Raw genomic sequence first — 23,526 nt, forward strand, 5'->3', positions numbered from 1 at the left:
TATTTCAAATTATTATTACAAACATTCATCTCGAAATTTTTGACAGTCAAAATCCAATTTCGAAAATAATCACCCATTTTGAAATGACGATTTTTTCAAAAATATTCACTTTCAGTTGAAGGATTCAACATAATCCTTTGTATTAGAAAAAATTATTATAGTATAATGAAGAAAATCTTTTATCTCAGATGTTGCACATGGATACAATTTTTAAGCTTGAAACACAATGATGAAAATTTTCTTCGTAATGACACATAACTTGGAAAATGTTCTTATACAGAAAAATATATTTTATTTGTGAAGAAACATGATACGTCAAGCTATTTCATAAAAAAATTTTGAGCTTCTGATAAAAATTATGGATTTTCAAATAATGAATAAAATACGCTCATTTCTTGATATACGTGAGATGTCACAAAACTTTTTGTTATTTCATCAATGATATCTACTGACCGATATGAATTTTCAATAAATGAAAACTCTGTGGAAGTTTCATGCAGATGAGATTGAAACAAAGATTGATTATTTGTGCTTAAATGCTTGAAAGTCCGCATTTTCCCCCATTTCTTTAATAATCGCTCATTTCAAAAAAATATATTATGGAGTTTGACAATAATAAGCATAACCAAAATCATTCAAATTTGAATTCATTAACAAAAAACATAAAATTAGACAATAAGAAAATCCATAATAATTCTTGCAAATAATCAAAAAAAATTATTTTTTATCTTGTCTGAATTGTTAAAAGAAAAAGAATTATAAAATTTTGTCAAAAGAAAAATAAAAATAATATCTTTTCTTATTATGTTTAAAACTTTCTTCTTTTTTGTTTTTGAATCAATTCATTCAAGCTTTTCTGAAGTTCTCACAAAACAGAAATGTTGCAGTCTATCGGTTAGGCAAGTTGTTTTTCTTGAAATTAAATTAATTTTCTTGAATAATAATTTAAAAGTTTGTTTCATTAAACTGAAAAAAAAAAAAAAAAAAAAAAAAAAAAGAATGAAAGAAAGAAAGAAAAATTTGACCTTCAACATTAATCAGAAAACATGATCTCCAAAATTTTCTTTTGTAATTCGTTAGATGTTTGAAAAAAAATTATAACACAAATAATAAAAAACAGAAAGATCAAAAGTTAGTTTTTTTTCTCAATTGATTTAAAGCAATTGCATGTCACTTAATGCAGTTTGTGAAGCAATGCATAATTTTATTTATTTATATTTAGCTTATTATTACAAAACTTTATCAATTTTTTGCTTTTAAATTTTGATTGAACGTTTGAAAAAATGAACATTTCCAGGTTGCTAAAAATGCAATGGATGGTAAAATTTTAAATTCTGAAAATAGAATTAAAGCTAACATAGATAGCACAATGCTAAGAAATGAACATACTGTTAACAATGAAAACAGCTTGTTTTCTAAAGAAGAACCAGAATCTGACACTGAAAGGAGCGCACTATCAGATGATGAAGAAGATGAACATGGATTAATTTTAGGTATCGAAGAAAGTGGTGAACGAAAGACAATTCCAAAACCTCAAAGTTCGTCTCATCTTTCAGAATCAACTTCAATTCCTCCAATTTTACAACTAATACAAGTGTCAAAAACACTAGAGATTCCACAATATTTATCATTTAAACATTTCTTCCTTTTGGCAATCCGATGTCAGACGAAAGAATTGCTGAAACAACTTCTTCTTTTCACTTACAGAAAGATTACAACAACTCCAAAGCTCTTAAAATTGATACAAACAAGATTAGAAGAACTAGAGGAAACAATAGAATATGCAAAAGTAAGAAGCGAATCTGTAATTCCTTATTCTTTTGAAGGATGTGAAGCAGCCGTTTCATTACATCAAGACGAAAATTCAGTAACATTTCATCAAACTGACACGAGATTACAGAGGCTTCGGCGTGAAGAAGAGTCGTTAGCCGATCTGTTTTACCTTTGGGTTAAAAACTTCAATGACCCTTATGACGAATTTATCCATTCTTCTCTTTTCGACAACGATTCTTCTTCATCTTCTCTTCTTTCTGCCAACTTGTGGAATAACGAAGGGAATTCCTTGTTTTCTCCAATGGAATATTCTTATTCATTGTATGCAGACACACACCCATCCACCTCTCCACATCTTATTCCATCTGCTTCATCCGGCAGCATTTCATCTCAGAATGGTGCCCAATCACAGAAATTCACTCCTCCAATGCAAAATACCAAAGAACAGTCAACAGCCTCCGCTCGTCCTGTTTTGTATATCAAATTTCTGTCTGTTGCACAAAGCATACAACTCTGCGGGTGCGTCTCAGCTGTTGGAGAGAAAGCACTGCTTGCACTGGAAAAGCAAAAGAACGAAATTCTTCTCAGAAAAAAAGCATTGACAGAAGAAGAAAAGCGAAAAGAAAAAGAAAAAGAAAAGGAAAAAGAAAAAGAGAACGAGAAAGAAAAAGCCATCAAAAAACAACAAGATGAAAAGGAGAAAAATGCATCTGCAAATGGAGGAGGCTCACTTGGTGATTTGATGATGCGGAGTGTGGACATCTCTCTCTGTGCAGATGGCTCCAATGGAAGTGACATTCCAACAGAACAGCTTCATTCATTTGCCGAAGACCAGCTGCCACTCAGCGGCCATTCAACAGACTCTCACTTACAATACCAGCTGCAAAGTGAAAGGAGTGCAAACACACAAACATCTGTACTCCGTCCATTCACATCTGAAGAACAGAAAGAGGTGCCCATTGTGAAAGTGCGTTCAGTCTCTTCGCTGTTCAGACCGACAGCTGTTGATGTGAAGCGCTTTGCCTTCTCTCTCATCAGAATCCACGCTTCCTTGTTTCACTCACTTGCTCTGTCTGAGCTGGTCTCCAAGTCGTGGATGGACTCTGCCACCAAACAGCTCATCTCTCCGTCGATTGTCCAGCTGACCAGCCATTTCAACACAATCACCCGTTTCATTCCGCAAGTCGTTCTTTCGTGGAGCACTCCAAAGGAAAGAGCGCTGATCATCAACGACTTCTTCACAACTGGAATGATCCTCGCTGAAAAGGGAGACTTCCACGGAGCTTTTATGATTTATGTGGGATTGCAGCACAGATCAATACAAAGACTCAAAAAGACAATTGCTCTTGCTTCTTGTTATCAGACAAGTGGCAGTGATGCTTCATCATCATCCTCTTCATCTTCATCATCTTCATCTTCCTCCTCCTCTTCTTCCTCTTCTTCTGGCTCTACATCTTCAACCATGCCATCCTCTCTATCATCTGGCTATCCCAGTGTCTCCTACTTCTCCCAGTCTTCTCTTTCTCTTCCTTCTTTGTTCTCCCTCTTTTCCGGCCCGCCAAAATATGCTGTCTTCAAAAGGTATCTGGAAGAGTACTGCAAACCGTATTTGTATCCACTCCCTTTCATTCTGCACGACTTGGTCTTTCTCGAAGAGAAAGGCGGGTTTTCTATAACAGTCAAGACAACAAAGAAGAAGAAGAAGAAAAATGACACGAAGAACGAGGAGAATACAAAATATGTGGAAGAAAAGACACTTTCTGTACCAAACAGACCAAGCTGTCGCGTTCCACCTGAAGATGAAAGCGAAGAAAATGAAAAGGAAAAAGCAGAAGAAGAAGAAACAAAGGAAGCAAAAGAGAAAGAAAAGACAAACAAAGCCAATTCCGGTGGAATTGTCAGAAGCATTAAGAATGAAAAATCTTCAGAATGTGAAATGAGCAAACCCAAAAGTGTTGCATTTGCATCAGATTGGAAAGTTCACACAAGTCAATTGAATGACACAACAAAGAAAGACATCACATCAACACACCACAAAACAACCATCAATCATCTTTCAAAGCAACCTGCTGAATTTGAGCAGAATGCAAAGATCAAAAAACAACATCGAAAAAACAGGAGAAAAGGAAAGATTCATTCAGACTTACAGAATTCAATAGCAGCAGCAGCTGATGCAGATGAAGGCTATTTGTTTTTGGATTGGAGTGATTCATCAGTGTCTGCACCTGGTGTAATAGCTGAAGAAGGAGAAAGAGGAGAAAAAGATAATAACAGAAATGTTTCTAAAGGAAAGACAAGCAAAGAATCTGAAGATAACTTGAAAGATAACAACGAAGTTTCATATTCATCAGAAAGAGAGCAGAAGCTGATGAATGTAGAGGCGTGTCTCAAGCTGTTTGAGAAAGCTGACAGTTTCCTTCGAGTGGCACAGAAATACGAAGTCAGAGACGAAACAGACGAGGAATTCGAGATGTTTCTGGATGCTCCTCTTTCGCCTGCCTTGAAGGACAACCAAACCACTCCTTTGTCTGCAGAGGGAGGGAAAGAAAACAGAAAGAAGAAACCATCTCCGTCTTCCTCTCCTTTTCAAGTGCTCACTGCAACAGATGCACTTCTCTCTGCCCATTCGTCTTCTTCCTTTGAGAGCTCTGTACTCCACCACACAACACACACACACACCAGGGTGATTGCTGAGTTCACTGATCCTTTCATCTCCATCGCTTCTGACGAGCAGCTTGTGGCAAGATCAAAGGAGTTGGAACCTCCTCCTTCTTTTCTGTCATCTTCATCTTCATCATCTTCTTCTTCTTCATCTTCTGCCTCTTCTCCTTCTCCTTCCCCTTTATCTTCTCCATTGCAATCATCTTCATTCCCTTCTTCTCCTTCTGCTTCTCTTTCTCCCTCCCTTTCACCCCCTCCTTTTTCTTTCTCTTCTTCTCCTTCTTCTTTTTCTCCCTCAAACAATTCTTCATTTCACACAACTGCCAACACTTCGTCTTCTTCCTCTGCCTCATCCACACCTCATCCACAAACACACTTTCTTTTGAGATCTCATTCACATTCTTCTCCTTCTCCTTCCTCTTCCTTTTCCTCTTCTTCTTCTTCCTCTTCTTCCTCATTTCATTCAACTCGTTCTTCTTCTCCATTCAGTGACTTGTTGTGTGTGACATCATTCAAATCAACAGAGCGTAAGATCTCTTCTTTCCTTGACTCTGTCCCCACTCAAAAGTATTCCCTCTCATCTGACACGCCAATCACACTGCCTTCTCATCCTCTGTTCTCTTCTGCCACTCACACTCGAATATCCCATCCTCCACGCAATATTCCTCCTCCTCCTTCCTCTTTCCCTTCTTCTTCTTTTTCTTCTTCTTCTTTCCCTTCTTCTTCTTCTTTTTCTTCTTCTTCTTTCCCTTCTTCTTCTTCTTCTTCTTCTTCTTTATCTTCTACTCAATCTCCTTCTGTCAGACAATCTGCTTCCATCTCACAAAATTCCACCAAACGTCCCAAACATTCATCCCGCTCTATTCTCCCATTTTACACACACAACACTCACAACACTCACAAAAGCAATGAATCATCAGAGAAATTGGCTTCTCAGCCTTCGCTGTCTGCTGGCTTCTCAAATCTCTCTGCTCCTCCAGCAACAGGCACTTTTCTTGATTCTTCATTGCCTTTTCGAAATGATCAGTCAGATAACTGCACAATGGACTATGTTTCTTTTCCTCCAATTTCAAATGATAATGTTTCATAAGAATAAAGTTGAGTAATTATGGTAATTACAAAACAAGCGCGAACAAATGTAATTTGTATATGTTATTTGATGATTTGAGTTTAATAGTATTTTTCTATATATTTTGTGAATGCTTTTCCGAAAAGATGTTTTGATCAATAACAACCAATATGTTCTTTTATTGATGCGAAAAAACATTTTGACGGAGTTTTATTTTTTGCGTTTTGTGGTTATTTTAATTTTTTATTTTCGAAGTAAATGTGTTTTATTCGTTGTGTATTAAAATGAGCTGTTTTTACCATTTATCATTCCTATCTCTATCGAGAGAAATTGAAACTTTTGTTGAATTCTTTTCTTTATTTAAATTATTTTTCAATTTTTTTTCGAAAAGAGTTTATAAATAATATTTTTTACACGGTTGCTAACATGTAGAAGCGAATATTAGTATTCGAAAAGTCAATCTGAAATGATCAAAAGTGATCATTTGATCACAACCACTGTTCTGTCTCATTCTTCATTTGATTCTTTCCAACTCTCTTGTAAATGACTGCAATTATGCAGCAAGTGGATTACGCCGAAAAGAATCCACTTAATGACACAAATTTTCAGGTTTCAAAACTTGTTTGAGCAATGATATTTTTTTCGATAAAATCCATTTCGATCTATTCAAGAGCGAGGATATTTGCGGATTGATAAGCAAATTATCCTCAAAAAATAATGAAACAGTTGAATCTGCGCTGCAGTCACTTGTTATTCAGGCTATTCTTGGTATCTCTTTTTTCGTTAAAATTTCCATCTTATCAGTTGTTTTTTCAATTCATTCGAAGATTCTAAAAGGGTTGAAGGGATGGAATCGCTTAACATAAAACAATTTTTGTTACAACTTGCTTCAACTTTTCCAACTCCTCGTATTCAGGTATAATCCTTCAAGTCAGACATATTTTTTTTGATCAATATTTTTCTTTTGATAATTTTGTGCATAGTCACTGATAAATATATATCAAACTGTTACGGGAACATACATATCACAGATAATGGAATATTCAAGATTTATTGAACTTTTTGAAGTTTGAATAATTTTTGAAATTATTCATAGATTTATTTTATCGCAAAATGAAATATTTTTTATTTTTTTTAAAAAAAAGATGCTTTGTGACGTTGAAGTTATTACTAAAGCTAGAAATGCTATTTGCATTCATTTGAATGAAAATGCTTTTTGCGTTGATGATGCAAGACAAATATGTTTTTTCCCGCGTATTTACAATCTTCTTGGCGGCTTTGACCATGAAAACGATGAATCTTCTAACTGCGAGCACGTCGATCAGTCTAATTTTATACATCTTCCTTATGCGTTATTTGACGAACTTCTTCGATTTCTATTATCGCTATTTTCTTATTCATTGCCTGGGGAAATGATCGTACCAATCATCATTCGGTTGAATGAAATACATCGTTTGCTTTCAGAGAAAAGAGAATGCAGCGATGCAGAAGAAGCGCAGCGCATAGCGTCCATCGAGCAGTTGTGCATTGTTTTGGACGAGTGGGAAAAGTCGTCGTGCAAGCGCCTTCTCGACAAGCAGTCGCTGAACGTGTCCAAAAATGACATGAGCTTCCCCATCGACCAGTCATTCAATGCGTTGCCTTCGATGCGGCGTTCCTTCTCCACCCCACTCTCCACATCCACACCAGCTGCCACACCCACCCTCACTGGCTCTGCTGCCTCTGCCTCAGCCACCTGCTCCTCTGCTGGCTCTTTGGTATCTCCACCTGGCACCACAAAGAGTGCAGGCACGCCAAACTCCCTCTCCTCCTCGTCCCCTCCTTCCTCATCGCCTGCCTCCACACCCGACAGCTCAGCCTCGTCTCCTTCGTCTGTCGTGTCTGCCTCTTCTTCTGCTGCTGCCTCGGCCTCTCCTTCTTCTCAGTGCAACACTTCTGCCTCTGCTTCCTCTTATCACTCAGCCAACCCTTCTTCCTCACCCCCATCAGCTGCTGTGTCATATGCCTCTTCTTCTGACTCTCCTTCATCTTTCCCTTCCTCAAACGCCCCTGCCACTTCTTCTTCTGCTGTCACCAACCCCGACTCCACCCTCTCTTCTGCTTCTTCTTCTGTTTCTACTCCTGCCTCTTCATCTGAATTGCCTCTTTCTTCTTCCTCCTCCTCCTCATCATCATCTTCCTCTTCTTCTTCTTTATCCTGTTCTCCTTCCTCCTCTTTATCATCTACCTCATCATCCTCCTCCTCCATAACTTCTTCTTCCTCATCCTCCTCTTCCTCCACCAGCACTCCTCCCTCATCCTCCTCATCAGCTGCCATCTCCTATCCTTCTGCTGTCTCCTCCTCCACTCCTCTTGTCTATGCCTCGCCCAGCGTCCTCTCCTCTGCCCCATCCACACCCTCACCCAGTGTCATCTACGCCTCCACCCCTCCTTCCCTCAACTCCCTCCCTTCTCTCTCTGCATACCCTCCTCTCTCTGCCATCATGGCCCAGCCCTGTTACCCTCCACAGCTGCTGAACATCCTCCTCAACCCTCTCTCTCAGTACCACTTCGCCACCTCATTCCAGCAGCCCCTCGCTACTCAGCTCTCCATTGCACAGCTGCAATCACAGATGAATGATACTATCAATAATACAATGAATCCTCAAATAAACATACAATTAAACAACCAATTAAACAACCAAATGAATAATCAAATGAACAATCAGATGAATCTATCCACATTATCTGCACTGCCATTCTCCACACCAGCCCTGCTGACATCAATGGCCCCTCCCTCCAATGCAACTGTCTCCACCTTCTTTGCCCCCATTCAGACAGACACAACAGACAGCAATGCAACAAACACCAACCAAATTTCTTCTCAAATGAACACACAACAAAATATGATGGCAATCAATACAACACCCCCAATGAATAATATATCTTCTTCTATTGCTTCTTCTTCTTCTTCTTCTGTTCCTTCTTCTGCTTCTGTTGGAATGCAGCCATCTAACTTGACATCTGTGGCACCTCCGATGCAATTGTATGCAAACTCTGCTTTTTCCTCTTCCATTGCACCTTCTCTCCCATCAATCTCTTCTTCTTCCTCTTCCTCTTCTTCTTCTTCCTCTTTATCTTCCTCTTCATCATCTGCCACATCCTCACCACACTTCATCACCCCTCTGTCTCAACTGCAGTCTTCTTTCTCTTCTGCACAGCCACTCCAGTCATTACAGACATTACAGACATTGCAGCCATTACAGCAACTACAGTCATTGCAGACACAACAATCACACCACACACACCCACTCCCTCCGCCAAAACCAGCACAGAACACATTCGGCCTGCTGTCTTCGTATCAGTCGTATGCCTCTTCTCTTCTCAAAGGAGATGGTTCATCGTCATCATCATCACTTTCTTCTTCTTCACCATCATCTTTCCAGGCACCCCATCTGAATGGCCATCGCCTGAAGACACAGCTGGGGGTGTCTCCCTTGTCCCATCAGAAGCATCCCTCTCAGCTGAATGGGATGAGCCCTCTCCGCTCGTCTGCTCAGCATCTGCTGCCAACTCCTCAGCAGCCTTCTTTGCAGACACGGCAGCAGCACCAGACAAAGAAAACAGCGCCTTCTTGTCTGTCTTCTGCTGCTAACTTCAATGCTCTTCTGTCTAACTGCTCTAATCAGGGATTGTTTGTGAATGCTTCAATGACACCTCGCAAAAGTGGTTCTTGTTCTCCGTCTTCTTCTTCTGCTTCTCTTGCATCGGTGCCATCGTCATTATGTATTTCTTCCTCATCTTCATCTTCATCTTCATCTTCATCTTCATCTTCATCCTCATCCTCATCCTCTTCTCCATCCTTTTCTTCTCTCTCTTCTCCCTTCAGCCCCAGCTGTTCCAGTGTCTCTTCCCAACACTCCTCCTCTCTTCTTCGTGTGTCTGCTGACACCCTCCTCCCTCGCCTCTCCAAAGAGCCACAGTATTTCAAGCACCCATCCTCAATCAAAGGGCATGTTGTGCAGTTCTCAGCAGATGTGGCTGGCTCTCGTTTGGTGCAGCTGTTTCTGCAGTCGATGACAGCAGGAGAAAGAAGGGAGATGTTGCAAGAAATAACTCACAACCAGAAGATAGCACAGCAGCTGATGAAGGAGCAGTATGGGAACTATGTCATCCAGAGGTTTGTGGAGGTGGGGACGATGGATGAGAAGGAGTATGTGGTGGAGGCAATGAAAGGGGCTGTGTTGGAGTTGGCGGAGCATCCGTACGCATGTCGTGTGGTGCAGCACATGATGGATCATCTGGATGGATGTGGAATGTGGGAGAGAGAGGAAGGGGAGGAAAAGGAGGAAAAGGAGGAGAAAGAGGCAAAGGATAATACACGTGTGTCAGATAAGGATGCAATGATGATGAAGAAGAAGGAAGCAGATAAGAAGGAAAGTGCACTCTCATCAACAGACTCAGAATCAGACACAGACACAGATGTGATGGCACCTTCAGCCGAAGAGCGGCGAAAGGGGCTCCGACTGGCGAGATGCATTGCATTGGAGCTGTTTCCATTCACTCTGCAGTGTATTGGCGATCTGAATGCGAATCATGTGATTCAGCGGTGCATAGCATCGGCAGGGGTGAGCTATCGAGACCTGGACATCTGCATCGACATCATCGTCTCCACAGGAATAGCAGAGATTGCTATGCACATTTACGGCTGCCGGATTCTGCAGCGTCTGTTTGAGAACACGTCTGTCCCACAGCAGCTGCACATGATAGATGCCCTCCTCCCCCGCACACTCGAGATCACGTGCTCTGAGCACGGCAACTATGTCATGCAGCATGTGTGTGTGTTTGGCTGCAGCGAGGCAAAGAAGAGACTCCTCTCTGTCTACAACGGACACATCTTTGCCCTCTCCACACACAAATTCGCATCCAACGTGATTGAGAAGTGCATCGTGTATTCTCCTCCAGCCGTGCGCGAAGAGATCATAAAGGAGATCCGCCTGCGTCTACCACCGTATGCTCCATCTTCTGTTGCCTCTGCCTCTTCCCACCGCCCTCCCCCACGCACAACCAACCCCTTCTTGTTCTTGTTATTCGATCAATATGGCAACTATGTGGCACAAAGAGTGTTTGACTGTGCGTGTGAGAAGACGAAGAGGGCGATGCTGATGGAGACGAGGGAGGAAGTGATGAGGCTGACGAACAATGGCAGGAAGCAGATGCCGAGACACATTGCACTGAGACTGCAGAATATGGAGACAGCACTTGCACAGCCAACTATGAGAGTGCCATGCACACCTACTCCTCCACGATGCTCTGATGAGATGGGCAGATTGGTGAAGGAGGCAGATAAAGAGAAGGATAAAGAGAAAGAAAGAGGGAAAGTTAAAGAAAGTAAAGATTACAAGACAAAAGAAAGAGAGAAAGAAAAGAGCATGTCTTGTTATACAGCTGATAGTACAATTGAGTGTGAGAATGAGAATGAGATGTGTTATGATTCAACTGAGCCATCTGTAATATGTGATGAGAAAGAGGATGATGCTGCGGAAACAAACAGATCAGCCATCGAAGTGAACGGAAAGAGGAATGCAGAAAGAGAACATTCAATTGCCATGTTCAATGAAGGAGGAGAAGGAGGAGAAAGTAGAGAAGGTGCTGCTGATGTTGATGATGTTGATGGCAGAGCAGATGACAACATAACAACAACAACAACAACAACACCCACACAGCATCTTCCCTCTTGTCTGTCTGCTCTTCAGTCAGATGTGACTCATCCACCCACTGCAAGGGATGACAACAATAGACAATACAACCAGCATCTGATTGTCACAGACGAAGAGCCATCACGCCCTGCTCCTCCTCAGCCATCGCCTTCTGTTCTCTTCTCTGGCTCTCTTCTGAATGCTTCACAGACTGACTCTTCTGTCTCTTCTGTCTCTTCTGTCTCTTCTTCTTCTTCTTCTTATTCTACTTCCATTTCAAATGCTTCATCATCATCATCTTCTTCCTGTCCCTTCTCTTCTTCTTCTTCTTTCTCTCCAAAAGCTGTTCAGTCTTCTGATCAGATGGATATTTCTCTTCAGTCTTCTTCCGCAGCTCCTCTTTCAACTGTATCTGTATGCCATTCCCTTCCTCCCCAGCTCTCTCACAACCCTCCACCCAGCACTTTACACAATAACACATCATCATCATCTTCTTCCTCCTCTTCCTCTTCCTCTTCTTCCTTCTCTTCTTATTCTGCTCCTTCTCTATCATCTTCATCTTCTTCCTCTCCCTCTCCCTCTTCTTCTTCTTCTTCCTCTTCATCATATTCCAATCCTCCTTCCTCTCTCCCCCACAACCCGCACAAATATCCTCATCTGCCTTGAAAGTGCTGGGGTTTTTTGTTGTGCTTTGTTTTTGAATGCTTTTGAATGCTTTTGAATGCTTTTGTGTTGCTGTTTATGTTCTGTTTGTGTTCCTGTTTGTGTTCCTGTTTTGTGTTGTTGTTGAATGTGAAGCATTCCCCTGGGCAATTACACTCACACGTCTTCGGGTAATGTCCTCATTGTAATGTAATAAAGTTATTATATCTATTATGTTTATTTCCTTAATTTATATTTTTCATTTTTTTTATTATTTTTATTTTATTTATTTATTTGTGCTTTTAATTATTTCATTATTTATCGATTTGGTTTCTTGTGTTTTTATTTCGTTTGTCTCAAGAGCTTCTTTTTCATGTTTCCAATAAAAATAAAATGTATTTTTTATGAGTGGTTGAGTTATAATTATTTGTCCTGTTTTTTGTCATCGTTGAAAGAACCGTTTTTTATAAGTAAGCACTTATATGTTTTTGTTTGCATATTTATGAAGCGCCAACATTTTACAAATGGGTTGCAATTCATAAAATGAATTTATGCTTGGGAGAAAGTCTAATAATTACTTTTGAATGTTTTTAATTTTTCTTTAGTTGTTTTTTATTTTTTATTTTTTCCACAAAAAATGAAACTCTTTGAGTATTACAAATATAACCTTGTGAAAAAGACGACATTTTTGTGTGTTAATTTTCTTTTTTTGGAAAGAAAAAACTTGAACATTGAACAAAGAATCTTTTTTTGCCCATTATTGAGATCTTTTTCGGAAAAGAAATCAGTACAACCCGTACAGCTTTTGATAGAAAGATCATATAATGTCAACAAAACCTGAAGATTCAAAAGAGCCTACTGTTACATCAGGTTTGATTGATATAGTCTATTTTTTTCATTTTTATCATGCGGAATAAAAATTCTTTGCAGAATCAAGTTCTTCTTCTTCTTCAAATGAAAATATCAACGAAACCCCAATTTATGCATGTCCTTTTCGCAGAGATAAAACTCGAACAACAGCATTGAAATATAAAGAGAACTGCGAGACGCTTTTCGATCATATTCGCGAAAGTGTGACAAAATGGCCTGACCGCCCTTGCATGGGAAATAGAATTTTGAAACCTGATGGAACCCTTGGAGATTATAAATTTATTACATACAAGGAAATGTGGGAATCAGTTCTTGATATTGGAAGCGCACTATATGCATTGGGATGTAAAAAGAATGATCGAATTGGTATCATTTCTGCAACCTGCACTGAATTCATGACAATGGATGTCACCCTTATGTCATATGGCTTATGCGGTGTTCCATTGTATACATCCCTAGGTCCAGAAGCTGTGCAATATGCAATCAATCATTCAAATACACGTATTGTGTTTGTTAGTGTGGAGTTGTATCCAGTAATTCACAAAGCGTCAAAAGTTTGCCCAAATCTTCGCGCTGTTGTTGTATTTGGAAACAAAATTGAAGAGCTTGAAAAACGGTTCCCGCCTCGTGATTTCTCTGTTATTCCTCGTATCCCAGAAGATGAACACGATTGCTTTTCCGAAACTTATGATCCAACAAACCCCAAAACGCACAATAACGGATTAGATGAACCACCAAACCGAGATGAAGAGTTTAAGCGTTATACAGGCAAACTTGGAACATTATATGGTCTTCCAATAAATTTTGAGGAAAACGAAAAAGCATCTGAATCTTCTTCTGACTCTTCGTCATCTTCATCGTCCTCGTCATCATCATCATCTGCTACTCCCGAAGGATCAGCAGCACCAGAGCACAAGCTTAGCTATCGTTGCTTCTCCTGGTCTGACATCCGGAAGTTTGGAGCTGAGCACAGAATGGAGCCAATTCGCCCCAGTCCAGATGATGTTATGTCCATCATGTACACATCTGGCACCACAGGCACTCCAAAAGGTGTCATTTTGCACCACTCCAACCTGCTCGCCACCGTCACTGCTGGCTTTCTCGCTGGTCTCGACATCTTCAAGCCAGAGAACTCATACTATGCATACCTGCCTCTGGCACATGTGTTTGAGCGTCTGGCAGAGTATGTGATTCTGATATTGGGTGCACGTATTGGCTACAGCTCAGGAAACACGAGGGAGCTTGTGGCTGAGATCAACGTGCTGAAGCCGTCTCTGTTTGTGGGTGTACCGCGTGTGCTGAACAGGGTGTATGATGCCTTTGTGAATGGCGTGGCGCAGATGAATGGCTGTGCGAAGGGGATGTTCAACTACTGTCTGGAGAAGAAGATGGAGAAGTACAGAAAAGGAGATACAAACACAGCATGGCTCGACTGGCTGGTGTTCAACAAGACGAAGGCGAAAATGGGAGGGAACCTGATCTTTATTCTGGCTGGCTCTGCACCGCTGAATCCAAAAGTGCATGAGTTTATGCAGTGCTGCCTGTCCTTGCCCATCCAGTGCGGCTACAGTATGACAGAGAGCACTTGCTCAGGGGCTGTGCCAATGTTCCCTGACTACAACACATTCGGCCACTGTGGGAAAGTGATGTCTTCAGTTGAGATGAAGCTGGCGTCTGTGGAAGAGATGGGCTATTTTGCGAAGGACAAAGAAGGAGAGATTCTGATGAGAGGGCCTGCTGTGTTCCACGGGTATTACAGAGACCCCTGGCAGAGCAGAGAGGCATTCACTGAAGACGGCTTTGTGAAGTCGGGGGATATTGGGCGGTTTGACGACGAAGGCAATCTTTATGTTGTGGACAGAAAGAAGAACATTTTCAAGCTTGCACAAGGAGAATATGTTGCGTATGCCTCAATTTTTGATTATTTCAAAGAAAAATACAATCAATTAATTAACAAATTTATTCTTCAATAATTTTATTCTTTAATTTAATTTCATCTTATTAATGTTGTTATCTATCAACCATTCAATAATATCTAGTCCTGAAGTGACAGAAGCAGCGTATCTGAGAAGTGAGTATGTGGAGCAGGTGTGTGTGTATGGAGAACCAGAGTGGCGTTATTGTGTTGCTTTGGTGTGCCCTCGCCGAGCACTCATTGAGAAATGGGCAGAAGCAGCGCATCCAGAATGGAAGGGGATGGAGTGGGAGGCACTGGTGATGCAGAAGGAGGTGAAGGAGATGATGCTGAAGGAGATGACTGAGACAGCAAAGGCAGCTGGGCTGAACACATTCCAGATTGCTCAGAACCTGCTGATGATGGACAAGCCTCTTGCGGATGAATACATTACACCTTCACTCAAAGTCAAGCGATACCTCGTTGCTAAGAACTACAAAGAGCAGCTTCACAGATGCTATTCTGAGATCCCACAGAGAAAGTAGAAAGCATAATTATGATAATGAAGATGCATTGAACACCAAGAGTTACTCATGAAAATGTGCTAAGAAATTCATTTGCAAATGGATAAATGCGATTTTCTGTCAACATCGTTTTATTATAAATAATGATCACTCTATGTAAAGCTTACATATTTGAATCACATCATTTTTATTTAAATTTATTTATTATTTCGTGTTTCATTTGTTGGAAAACACACATTCTCAGATTAATTTTTTTTTTTTTTTTTGTTTTTTGATATTGGATTTCAAAAAAAAAAAAAAAAAAAAAAGTACATGAGCGTTTGCATAAAATATAATGAAGACATAAGTTTTAACTTAACAACAGAAAGGATCGAACAAAAAATATGTTTCGGAAAAGCTTTTGAGATCAAGAAAAGAATAATAAAAGTGAAATAACAATTAATAAACCTCATTAAGGGCATATTTCAAAATGAGTTTGGACGCTAAACTACCTGCTCTGAAGGGTACGAACGCTCAAACCATTAATACACTTACACAAATTGCTCAGATTGAAAATATCAAAGGTGTGTTTGAATTTAACTTGATTTCTCAACTTTGTAATGACTTTATCACAATCTTAATGATCAGAAAAACAACAAATGTCTGGATTTTCTTTGCAACAGCAAGAACTTGTTCCTCATGCATTAGTTTCTTTGTCTAACTCGCAAGGGTTTCCTCAACCCCCAAAAATTGGATGTGAAAATGAAAGTTTAAAGATAACTCCAAAACCCCCTTTGAATCAGACTGCAAAAAAAAGGATTGAACCGACGAGAATTGCGCCAATAAGAATTGCGCCAATGCCAATACCACAAGTTGAAGCTAAGCCGCCTCCCAAGCAAATTGAAGTCAAACCACCTCCTGCAGTTACTAAAACGAAGCAACTAACATTTTTCAAACCATCTCAGCTTCCATTTTTGAAAGCTTTTGAACCAAAAACATTGTCTTCTTTGGGATATCCAAACGAGCCGATTGGACCGTTTCGTCAGTGGAATCCTCCAGAAGAAACTATTTCATTAGCAAGTGTTGGAAGCTTAACTTTAATCGAACGCACCCAAAATAGTTCATCAAATGCAGCAGCGTCGAAAGTTTCTGACAATTCACAAAAAGCAGTTAGTTTAGTAAGATGTCCAATATCTGTTAAGTGGGATCGCTTTACATTACAACCACTTTTGGATTCTATTTCTTCAAAATCCACGAAGATGCCATCAGTAGAAGATTATTCACAACTCACAGAAGCAATTAAAAGCGCAAGCGTACCTATAAAATCTCTTAGAAAAGAGCTTCTGAAGAAAAATGCTCTTCGAAGAAAAGCACTTCTTCATAACAGAAAAAAGATTGCCAATAATCGAGCTGAACTTGTCAAAAAGTTGCTGTTTCGCGAAGCCTTAGAAGAAAAGAAAGAACGACATGCAAGACTTGAAGGAGAAAAGGAAAAAGAACGAAAAAAAGAAGAAGAAAACGAGATGCACAAAAATCAAGTTGATGATTCAAAAGAAAGTGGCACAAAGAAAGAGAACGAAGCAGGTCTCTCAACCTCTGAAAACAAAGAACCGCTTTTCGTTTTTCCAATCCGTTCGAAGCGAGTTAAAAGAAAGGCATGCGATGTTTGCGCATCACTGTCATTTTTCGGATTGCATCCACCACCCGATGAAATACAAAATGCGAATAAGTTGCATAATTGTGACTCTCCTTCTCAAGCATCTGCAACAGATAATACTTCGTTGCGCCAAGCTTCTTCTTCTGGTTCAGATAATCATCATTCATGTGGATGCGAATCTCTCAGAACACTCGTTAAAAGGCTTGTTGCACTTGGCTTGAAGCGAAGGGACAAAAAGAAAGAGGAAACAGATGTATCTGAGCACATTGAAGACGAGAAGATGGCAATTGAAGCGAAAATAAAAGAAATTAACTTCAACTGCTTGACAGAAACGATAGCATCATCCCGCTTTCAAATGAATCAACTCAAAAAAAGCAAAGAAGACTTACCAAATACGTCATCCACAACGTTCGCGGACAGAGTCACAGCTAAATCCTCAAGCGATGAATATGAAGAAGATTTTGATGAGTTTGAGAACGGAAAAAACTTTGCCAAAAATAGAAATATGAAGCGAAGACGATTTTTGGATAAAACTGCTATGCAACAAGAAGAGGAATCATATGAAGAATACGACAACGGATTAAATGAAATGGACGATGAAGAAGAAGATGATGAAGACGACGAAGAAGATGATGAAAATACTGGTGCGACTCAAGAAGCTCTGCCACCTGCAGAACACGAACTGGAGTGCCTTCTTGGAACGCAGATGAGAATGCAACTGTGGGAAAAGCACCAGGAACAGGAAAAATCAGCATTCGGTCTGAAAAGCTTGGACGAATACTTTGACGGAGAAATAACAACAAAGAAGGAAAGAAAATTGTGGAGTGAATTCAAAGATGTGCCAAATGCAACAAGTAAGAAAGGTGTGATTTTGTTGATGATCAAAATGTTGGAGTTGATAAAGATCAGATTATGATTGGCAATTGAAATTCTTGATTATATGCCTTTTGTTTAATGTGAATGTTGATATATTTAATATTTTTGAATTTGAATTTTTTGTTATTCTTCAAATAAATAATTTATTTTGTTTATATTTTATTCTGTTAGATCTTTTCCCATTTGTATCGCCTCTTTCGCGAGGAAACCGTCTTTATCATTCATGTAGCAAACTTTCTAAAACACACAGTTCGTCTCAGCTATCTTCTTCATCTGCATCTGCATCTTCATCTGCCTCCGTTCCTGCATCAACATCAACAATAGCACCTTCATCACTAAAGCTCCTTCAACGAGACGATGGAGTTTTACCGTGCTTTTTTGGATTCTTCCGCAAAATCTCATATTTTGTGTTGCCAAATAAGCCTTTGGAAGAAGATCCGCTTGTTGACTACATTATCGAAGAAGACGATGAGGAAGACATGGAAGAAGAAGCAATAGCAATGAAAGCTAAATGGATGGAAAAACGGAAAATAGTTAAAGAAAGAGAGAAAGAAGAGAGAAAGAAAGAGAGAAAGAAGAAGAATGCGAAAGATAAAGAAAGAGAAGAAAGACACGAATCTGAGAAAGGCAGCGATTCAGAAGAATCCAGCGACGAGGAGCAAAAACGAGAAATGAGGAGGATGCAGAAAAAAGAAGAAAATGAAATTGATTTGGGCGATGATGATGAAGATGATGAAGATGATGACGACGATGAAGAGGAAGAAGAGGAAGAAGACGATGAAGCAGAAGAAGACGATGGACGGATTGGACAGACCGCTGCAAATAAAACATCCAATCGTCGTATATTGAGATCTCTGCTTGGAGACGATCTTTCAGATGATGATGACGATGATGAGGATGAGGATGAAGATGAAGAAGGAGATGACTTGAAAGATGAAGAAGATGAAGATGATGAGAATGACGAAGAGGAAGAGGAAGAGGAAGAGGAAGAAGAAGAAGAAGAAGAAGAAGAAAATGAAGATGAAAATGAGAATGAAGAAAGGGAAGAGGAGGAAGAAGAAGAAGAGGAAGAAGAAGAGATAAAGGACAATGATAATAAGAGCATTGAAGAAGCAAAAATAAAAGAAGAGAAAGATAAAAAAGAACTGGATATGAACATAAAAGTGAAAGAGTTAAATGAAATGGGAACAGAAATTGAGTCAAAAGTTGAAATGGAAAAAGAACCAGAAAAGGAACCAGAAAAGGAACCAGAAAAGGAACCAGAAAAGCAAAAAATGGAAGTTAGAAGGATGGAAACAAGATCTGTAAAAAGTGTGAGAGAATTATTGTCAATGGGAACAAAAACGAAAAAGACACTAGAAGAAAAAGAGAAGGAAAAAAAGGTCATTCAAAATGAAACAAAGAAAGGAGGAAAGAGTTCAACTAAGTTAAGCGAAAAAGAAGCATTGAAACCTGCTAACTTTTTTTCAGCATCAAAAACAGGAATTCAATCACAATCAAAGAAAAGAAAACGGTTCACTTCAACTGTATGCCATGATGACGATGATGATGATGAAGTTGAATCAAAGGATGTGGGAAATGCTGAAGTCGAAAAAAGCGTTGTCACCTCAGTCACAAGTGAAATGAATAAGGAAGTTGCTCATTCAAGTGTGCCTGCTCCTGAATCGGAAGTTTCAGTTGCAGCGCCTAATGAGTCAGCGCTCAGCGATGACACTTCAATTTCTGTACCAGATGTGCCAACTTTAACTCAAGAAGTGCCCGCTTCAAATCCAGAAGTACTTGTTCCAAATTCAGAAGTGCAAATTTCAACTTCTCAAGCACCAAAAAGTCGAATTCATCGCCTTGTTAAAGCAAATGACGAGGAAGATGATGATATGCTTGATGACTTTATTCCACCAAGAAGAAAAAGTACCATCAAAAATAAAACAACAACGGAATCACAGAAAGGAAAGGAGAAACAGCAAAAAGGAGAGATCAAAAAAGAAAGAAAAGAAAAAGGTTGGATGAAGGCAACTCTACGAGAGCTGATTGGCTTGACTCCTGCCAAACAGCCTCCAGAACCAAAAGCTTCATCAGCAGATGCTTCATCATCTGATTCGTCTGCTTCTGCATACCGCTATTCTGAAGCAGTTCTGGAGCGTGAGGGAGCCTTCCAAGCACTGCAGATCATTCGAAGCTCGCGAAGATCAAAGAAGTCTGGTTCTTCTTCAATGGACTCTTTCCTCGACGACTCAGCACCTTCGTTCCATACGCCAAGCGTATCTGTCGTTGGATGTCTTCTTCTCTTCCGCTGTGCCCCAACGTTGGAAGAACAGCTGGAATGGGTCGGAGTCTGCCAGCGTTTTGATCCACTCTCGTCAAAGATTGTGATTGTGAAGAAGAAGAAAATATTAAAAGACAAGGCAATTGAAGACGGAGAAAGCAAATTAAAGAATGGTGATGCTGAGGATTCAACAAGCATGGAACAAAAGAAGAAACAAATCGAAAAAATTAGCATGGAAAAAGATTGCATGAAAATGGATGAAGACACAGTTAGTTTGAAAAGTTCAACTGAAGAACAAGGAGAGAATCAAAAAAATCCCAAAGAAAAAAGTAATGAAACCAATACTTCTCAAGCAGCTGTATCTACAACGTTTGTGATGGAAGAAATGAAAATTGAAATTAACATTGAAAACGAATCATTTACTCATTTGCTTTCACTTTCTGCTCAATTAATGGTGTATTCATTCATTCCCATTCCAGAAGCTGAGCAGCGAAGAAGAAGAAGAATAGAAAACGAAGCGAAAAGAAAGCTCGCAAAAGAAGAAAAAGAAAGAAGAAGAAAAGAAAGGATTGAAATGAGGCAAAAGAAAAAAGAAGAGGACGAACGAATCAAAAGAGAGAAAGAACTTGAGAAAAAAAGGCAACGCGATAGTACAATTACATTTGTTTCAGCGATGGCACCTTCGCTTTTATCAAACGGAATGTCTGTGTCCAATTCTGGCATTTCACCATCACTCGCTCCGATAACTGGAACTCCTTTCGATTTGCTTTCATCGGCTTCGCTATCTTCCTTGCCTCAAATTGCGCTTCCAACATCACTGACGCATCCACATGCGCATCGAGTGCATACTATAACACTCGAAGGGTCTCTTCTAAAGTATTTTATTACACATTGCTTCCATAAATCTTCTGGGAGAACTGAGGCATTAGAAAGATTTGAAAAAGAAATGAAGAAAAGAGAGGAAAGAAGAGAGAAACGAAGAAAATTGAAAGAAGAAAGAGAAAAGGAAAAGGAAAATGGAATAAAACAAGAAGAAACTTCCATAAACGAAAAGCAAGAAGATGCTCATGTTCTTTCAAAAGACGAAGTAAAAGAAGACGTTAAAGAGAAAGAGAAAGAGAAAGAAAAGGAAAAGGAAAAGGAAAAGGAAAAGCAGACACGAGTGAGAGTGAATCAGAAGCAATTATCAAAAGTGATTACTGAAGTTGGGAGATTCAGTAAAAAGAGGAGACAGTGGCTAGTCAAAATAGAGTACTATCACTGCTTTGGTTTGACCGAAACTGAAGATGAAAAGGAGGAGAGAGAAAAGGAAGAGCGAGAAGAGAAAGAAAGAAAGAAAGAACGGGAAAAGAAGAAAGAGAAAGAAGAAAAAGAGAAAGAAGAAAAAGAGAAAGAAGAAAAAGAGAAAGAAGAAAAGGGAGATAAAGATGATAAAATTGATAAAGAGGAAAAGGAGAAAGAGGAGAAAGAACCAAAAAGCAAAGAAATTAATGCGATGGATATTGAAGAGAAAGAAAGTGAAGTTAAAGAGGAAACAACTGAAAAGCCAACGGAAGTTGTTGATCAGCCACTTCCAGAATGGCTTTCAACATTACTGCGCCAACCAGATCCTCCAACTCCATATTTATTTGACTTTAGCTCTCAGACAATAGAATCTGATCCATTTTCAGCGCTTCCATCAAATGCACTAGCAACTTCAATTCCTGCATCATCAACTGGATTGTTTTCCCCCACTCATCCTCATGCAGCTAAAAATGCTGCAAAAATGAAGTTTATGATACCACTTTCTTCATTAACAGACGACCAATTAAGATTTTTAGAGCAACAAGCTGTCAACATAACTATTGCTCTAAAAGCAATTAGAATTTTGAGAGATGGGACTGAAGTGAACCACCTTGATGCCCCATTAAATTCTCTTCAAACTGACAACTCAAAGTCTGCATCTTCTTCTGCAAACATTAATGAAATAAAGAAAATCGAAAATGAAGAAGGAAAGGAAGAATTTAAAACAATGACAACAAAAATTGAGCAAGCTTCGTGTCCACCATACCCGTCTTCAGACACATCATTGACACAGAATCAGCAAGTATTAGCTCCTAATGATGCAAGCTGTTCATCTCTCTCACCTCTTTCGCCTACAAGTTCAACTTTGAATGTAGAAAAATCTCAGTCCACTTCTATTGAAAATAGTCAAGGTATAGTCAATGAAACTTCATCATCTTCTTCAACCATTTCACAAATTTCAGCGAATCCAACTCATTCTTCTCTCTCACAACCATTACAAGAACAAACAAAATCAAACAAAAACGAAACTTCAAAAGATGCATTTTCTTCATTTGGACGAACTACGCATGTTGCAGCTCCTTATGTCAATCCAGCATTCCTTCATCCGCTTTCATTGGCATATCCAACAATTACCACTCCTCAATATTCGGCATCTTCATCAGACGCAGATTCAGCTAATTCTTCGAATGCATCATCAAGTATTCTACCTACTCCTTTCATTCATCCTGCACTTCTCGAATCCTACTCACTTCCTCCGCTTCCAGAGATAACTCACACTCCTTTTGTGCTTCCATCGAGCATTATCCAGTCAGCACCAATTTCTTCCCCTCTCTCACCAACTCCAAGCGTAGCATCCACCGCAACACAGCAAAATGTCTCCATCACCAGATCCACTTCAACCACTTCGACTTCAACAACTTCATCACATACAGCAGCACATAAACGCAAAGTTTCTGTCGCTGAAGAAACAGCAAAGAACAGAATCAAAAAGAAGAAGAAGGCAAAGATTTCCAGCTCTTCATCAGCTGATATTTGGGAGGCTGTCTCACCAAAAGAATCGGCTATCTCGCTTCAGGAGAAAAAGAAGATAAATCGATTGAGAGAACTGAGAACAAGACGTAGAGAGAGGATGAGACGAAGGAATATGGGAGAGCAAGTGAGCGAGACCGATGAAGAGGAACGAAGAGAGTTTGAAGAACTGGCAAAAGGGGAGGATAAAGCAAAAGGAATGAAGGGAAATCCAGTAGAGCTGATATCTGAAGATAAAGACCATAATCAGGCAAATCCAATAATTGTACCAGAAACACCTATGGAAATTATAAAAGTTGAAAAAGATGATGAACAAAAGATGGAAATAGAAAAGCCAGATGATAGCGAAGATATTTCCAGTCCAGAAACTGAAGAAGCTCCAGAGCCACTTCAAGAATTACCTCACACGGAAAACGAAGACAAAAAAGAATTACTTAACTAGAATCAGCCACTACAAATCAATTGCATTTCATTTCGGGGAGAAATAGAGTTTTGAATATTATCTTAATTATAAATCAAAAGTAGTTTCTGCCTGCTCTTATCTGCTAACACTTCATTTAAATGAATTTCTTCAATACAGAAAGCAAAGTTTTTTTCAATGAAATTGAAAGTTTTTTCTTGATAATTAAATTTAGTTTTATTTTTTATTTTTTTGTTGTTTTACAAAGTTAACATTTTACAAAAGAAATAAAATCGATGCAATAAACGTCTTAATTTTTTATTCTAAAGTGATGATAAAAACACCTCATAAGCATGAGTATTCTTTTGGAATAACAAAAAATAAGATCAAAATTTGAAAACAAAATAAACAGAAATTCAACAAACA

The 23,526-nt window shown here is 39.3% G+C and overlaps 4 protein-coding genes across 4 annotated transcripts; all 4 read left to right on the forward strand.

Moving 5' to 3' along the window:
* Positions 1 to 1,167: 1,167 nt before the first annotated feature.
* MONOS_7333 (putative RasGEF domain) lies at positions 1,168 to 5,949 on the forward strand (the record flags this gene model as incomplete). Its single annotated transcript, XM_067877648.1, has 2 exons — positions 1,168 to 1,182; positions 1,298 to 5,949. 2 exons carry the CDS (start codon positions 1,168 to 1,170, stop codon positions 5,522 to 5,524), a joined length of 4,242 nt encoding a protein of 1,413 aa, XP_067725890.1. The 3' UTR covers positions 5,525 to 5,949.
* A 97-nt stretch (positions 5,950 to 6,046) lies between these two features.
* Positions 6,047 to 12,517, forward strand: MONOS_7332 (putative Pumilio-like protein; the record flags this gene model as incomplete). The annotated part of the gene is made up of 5 exons (XM_067877647.1): positions 6,047 to 6,112; positions 6,175 to 6,271; positions 6,331 to 6,419; positions 6,487 to 6,570; positions 6,649 to 12,517. The coding sequence occupies 5 exons, from the start codon at positions 6,047 to 6,049 to the stop codon at positions 11,845 to 11,847; spliced, it is 5,535 nt and encodes a 1,844-aa protein (XP_067725891.1). The 3' UTR covers positions 11,848 to 12,517.
* Positions 12,518 to 12,581: 64 nt separating this feature from the next.
* Positions 12,582 to 15,360, forward strand: MONOS_7331 (fatty acyl-CoA synthetase). The gene is made up of 3 exons (XM_067877646.1): positions 12,582 to 12,693; positions 12,754 to 14,596; positions 14,733 to 15,360. The coding sequence occupies exons 1-3, from the start codon at positions 12,648 to 12,650 to the stop codon at positions 15,130 to 15,132; spliced, it is 2,289 nt and encodes a 762-aa protein (XP_067725892.1). The 5' UTR covers positions 12,582 to 12,647; the 3' UTR covers positions 15,133 to 15,360.
* Positions 15,361 to 15,580: 220 nt separating this feature from the next.
* Positions 15,581 to 23,406, forward strand: MONOS_7330 (uncharacterized protein; the record flags this gene model as incomplete). The annotated part of the gene is made up of 3 exons (XM_067877645.1): positions 15,581 to 15,674; positions 15,739 to 17,610; positions 17,795 to 23,406. The coding sequence occupies 3 exons, from the start codon at positions 15,581 to 15,583 to the stop codon at positions 23,140 to 23,142; spliced, it is 7,314 nt and encodes a 2,437-aa protein (XP_067725893.1). The 3' UTR covers positions 23,143 to 23,406.
* Positions 23,407 to 23,526: the final 120 nt, after the last annotated feature.

The sequence above is a fragment of the Monocercomonoides exilis genome (genome assembly GCF_001643675.1).
Source record: "Monocercomonoides exilis strain PA203 chromosome Unknown scaffold27-1312184, whole genome shotgun sequence".
Lineage (NCBI taxonomy): Eukaryota > Preaxostyla > Oxymonadida > Polymastigidae > Monocercomonoides > Monocercomonoides exilis.

Excerpts from the sequence above, each read along its gene's own strand:
- MONOS_7331 (XM_067877646.1), top strand. The coding sequence starts at position 12,648 with ATGTCAACAAAACCTGAAGATTCAAAAGAGCCTACTGTTACATCAG. Across the intron at positions 12,694-12,753 it reads AGAGCCTACTGTTACATCAG|AATCAAGTTCTTCTTCTTCT; the intron begins GTTTGATTGATA and ends AATTCTTTGCAG. Across the intron at positions 14,597-14,732 it reads GCACAAGGAGAATATGTTGC|TCCTGAAGTGACAGAAGCAG; the intron begins GTATGCCTCAAT and ends AATAATATCTAG.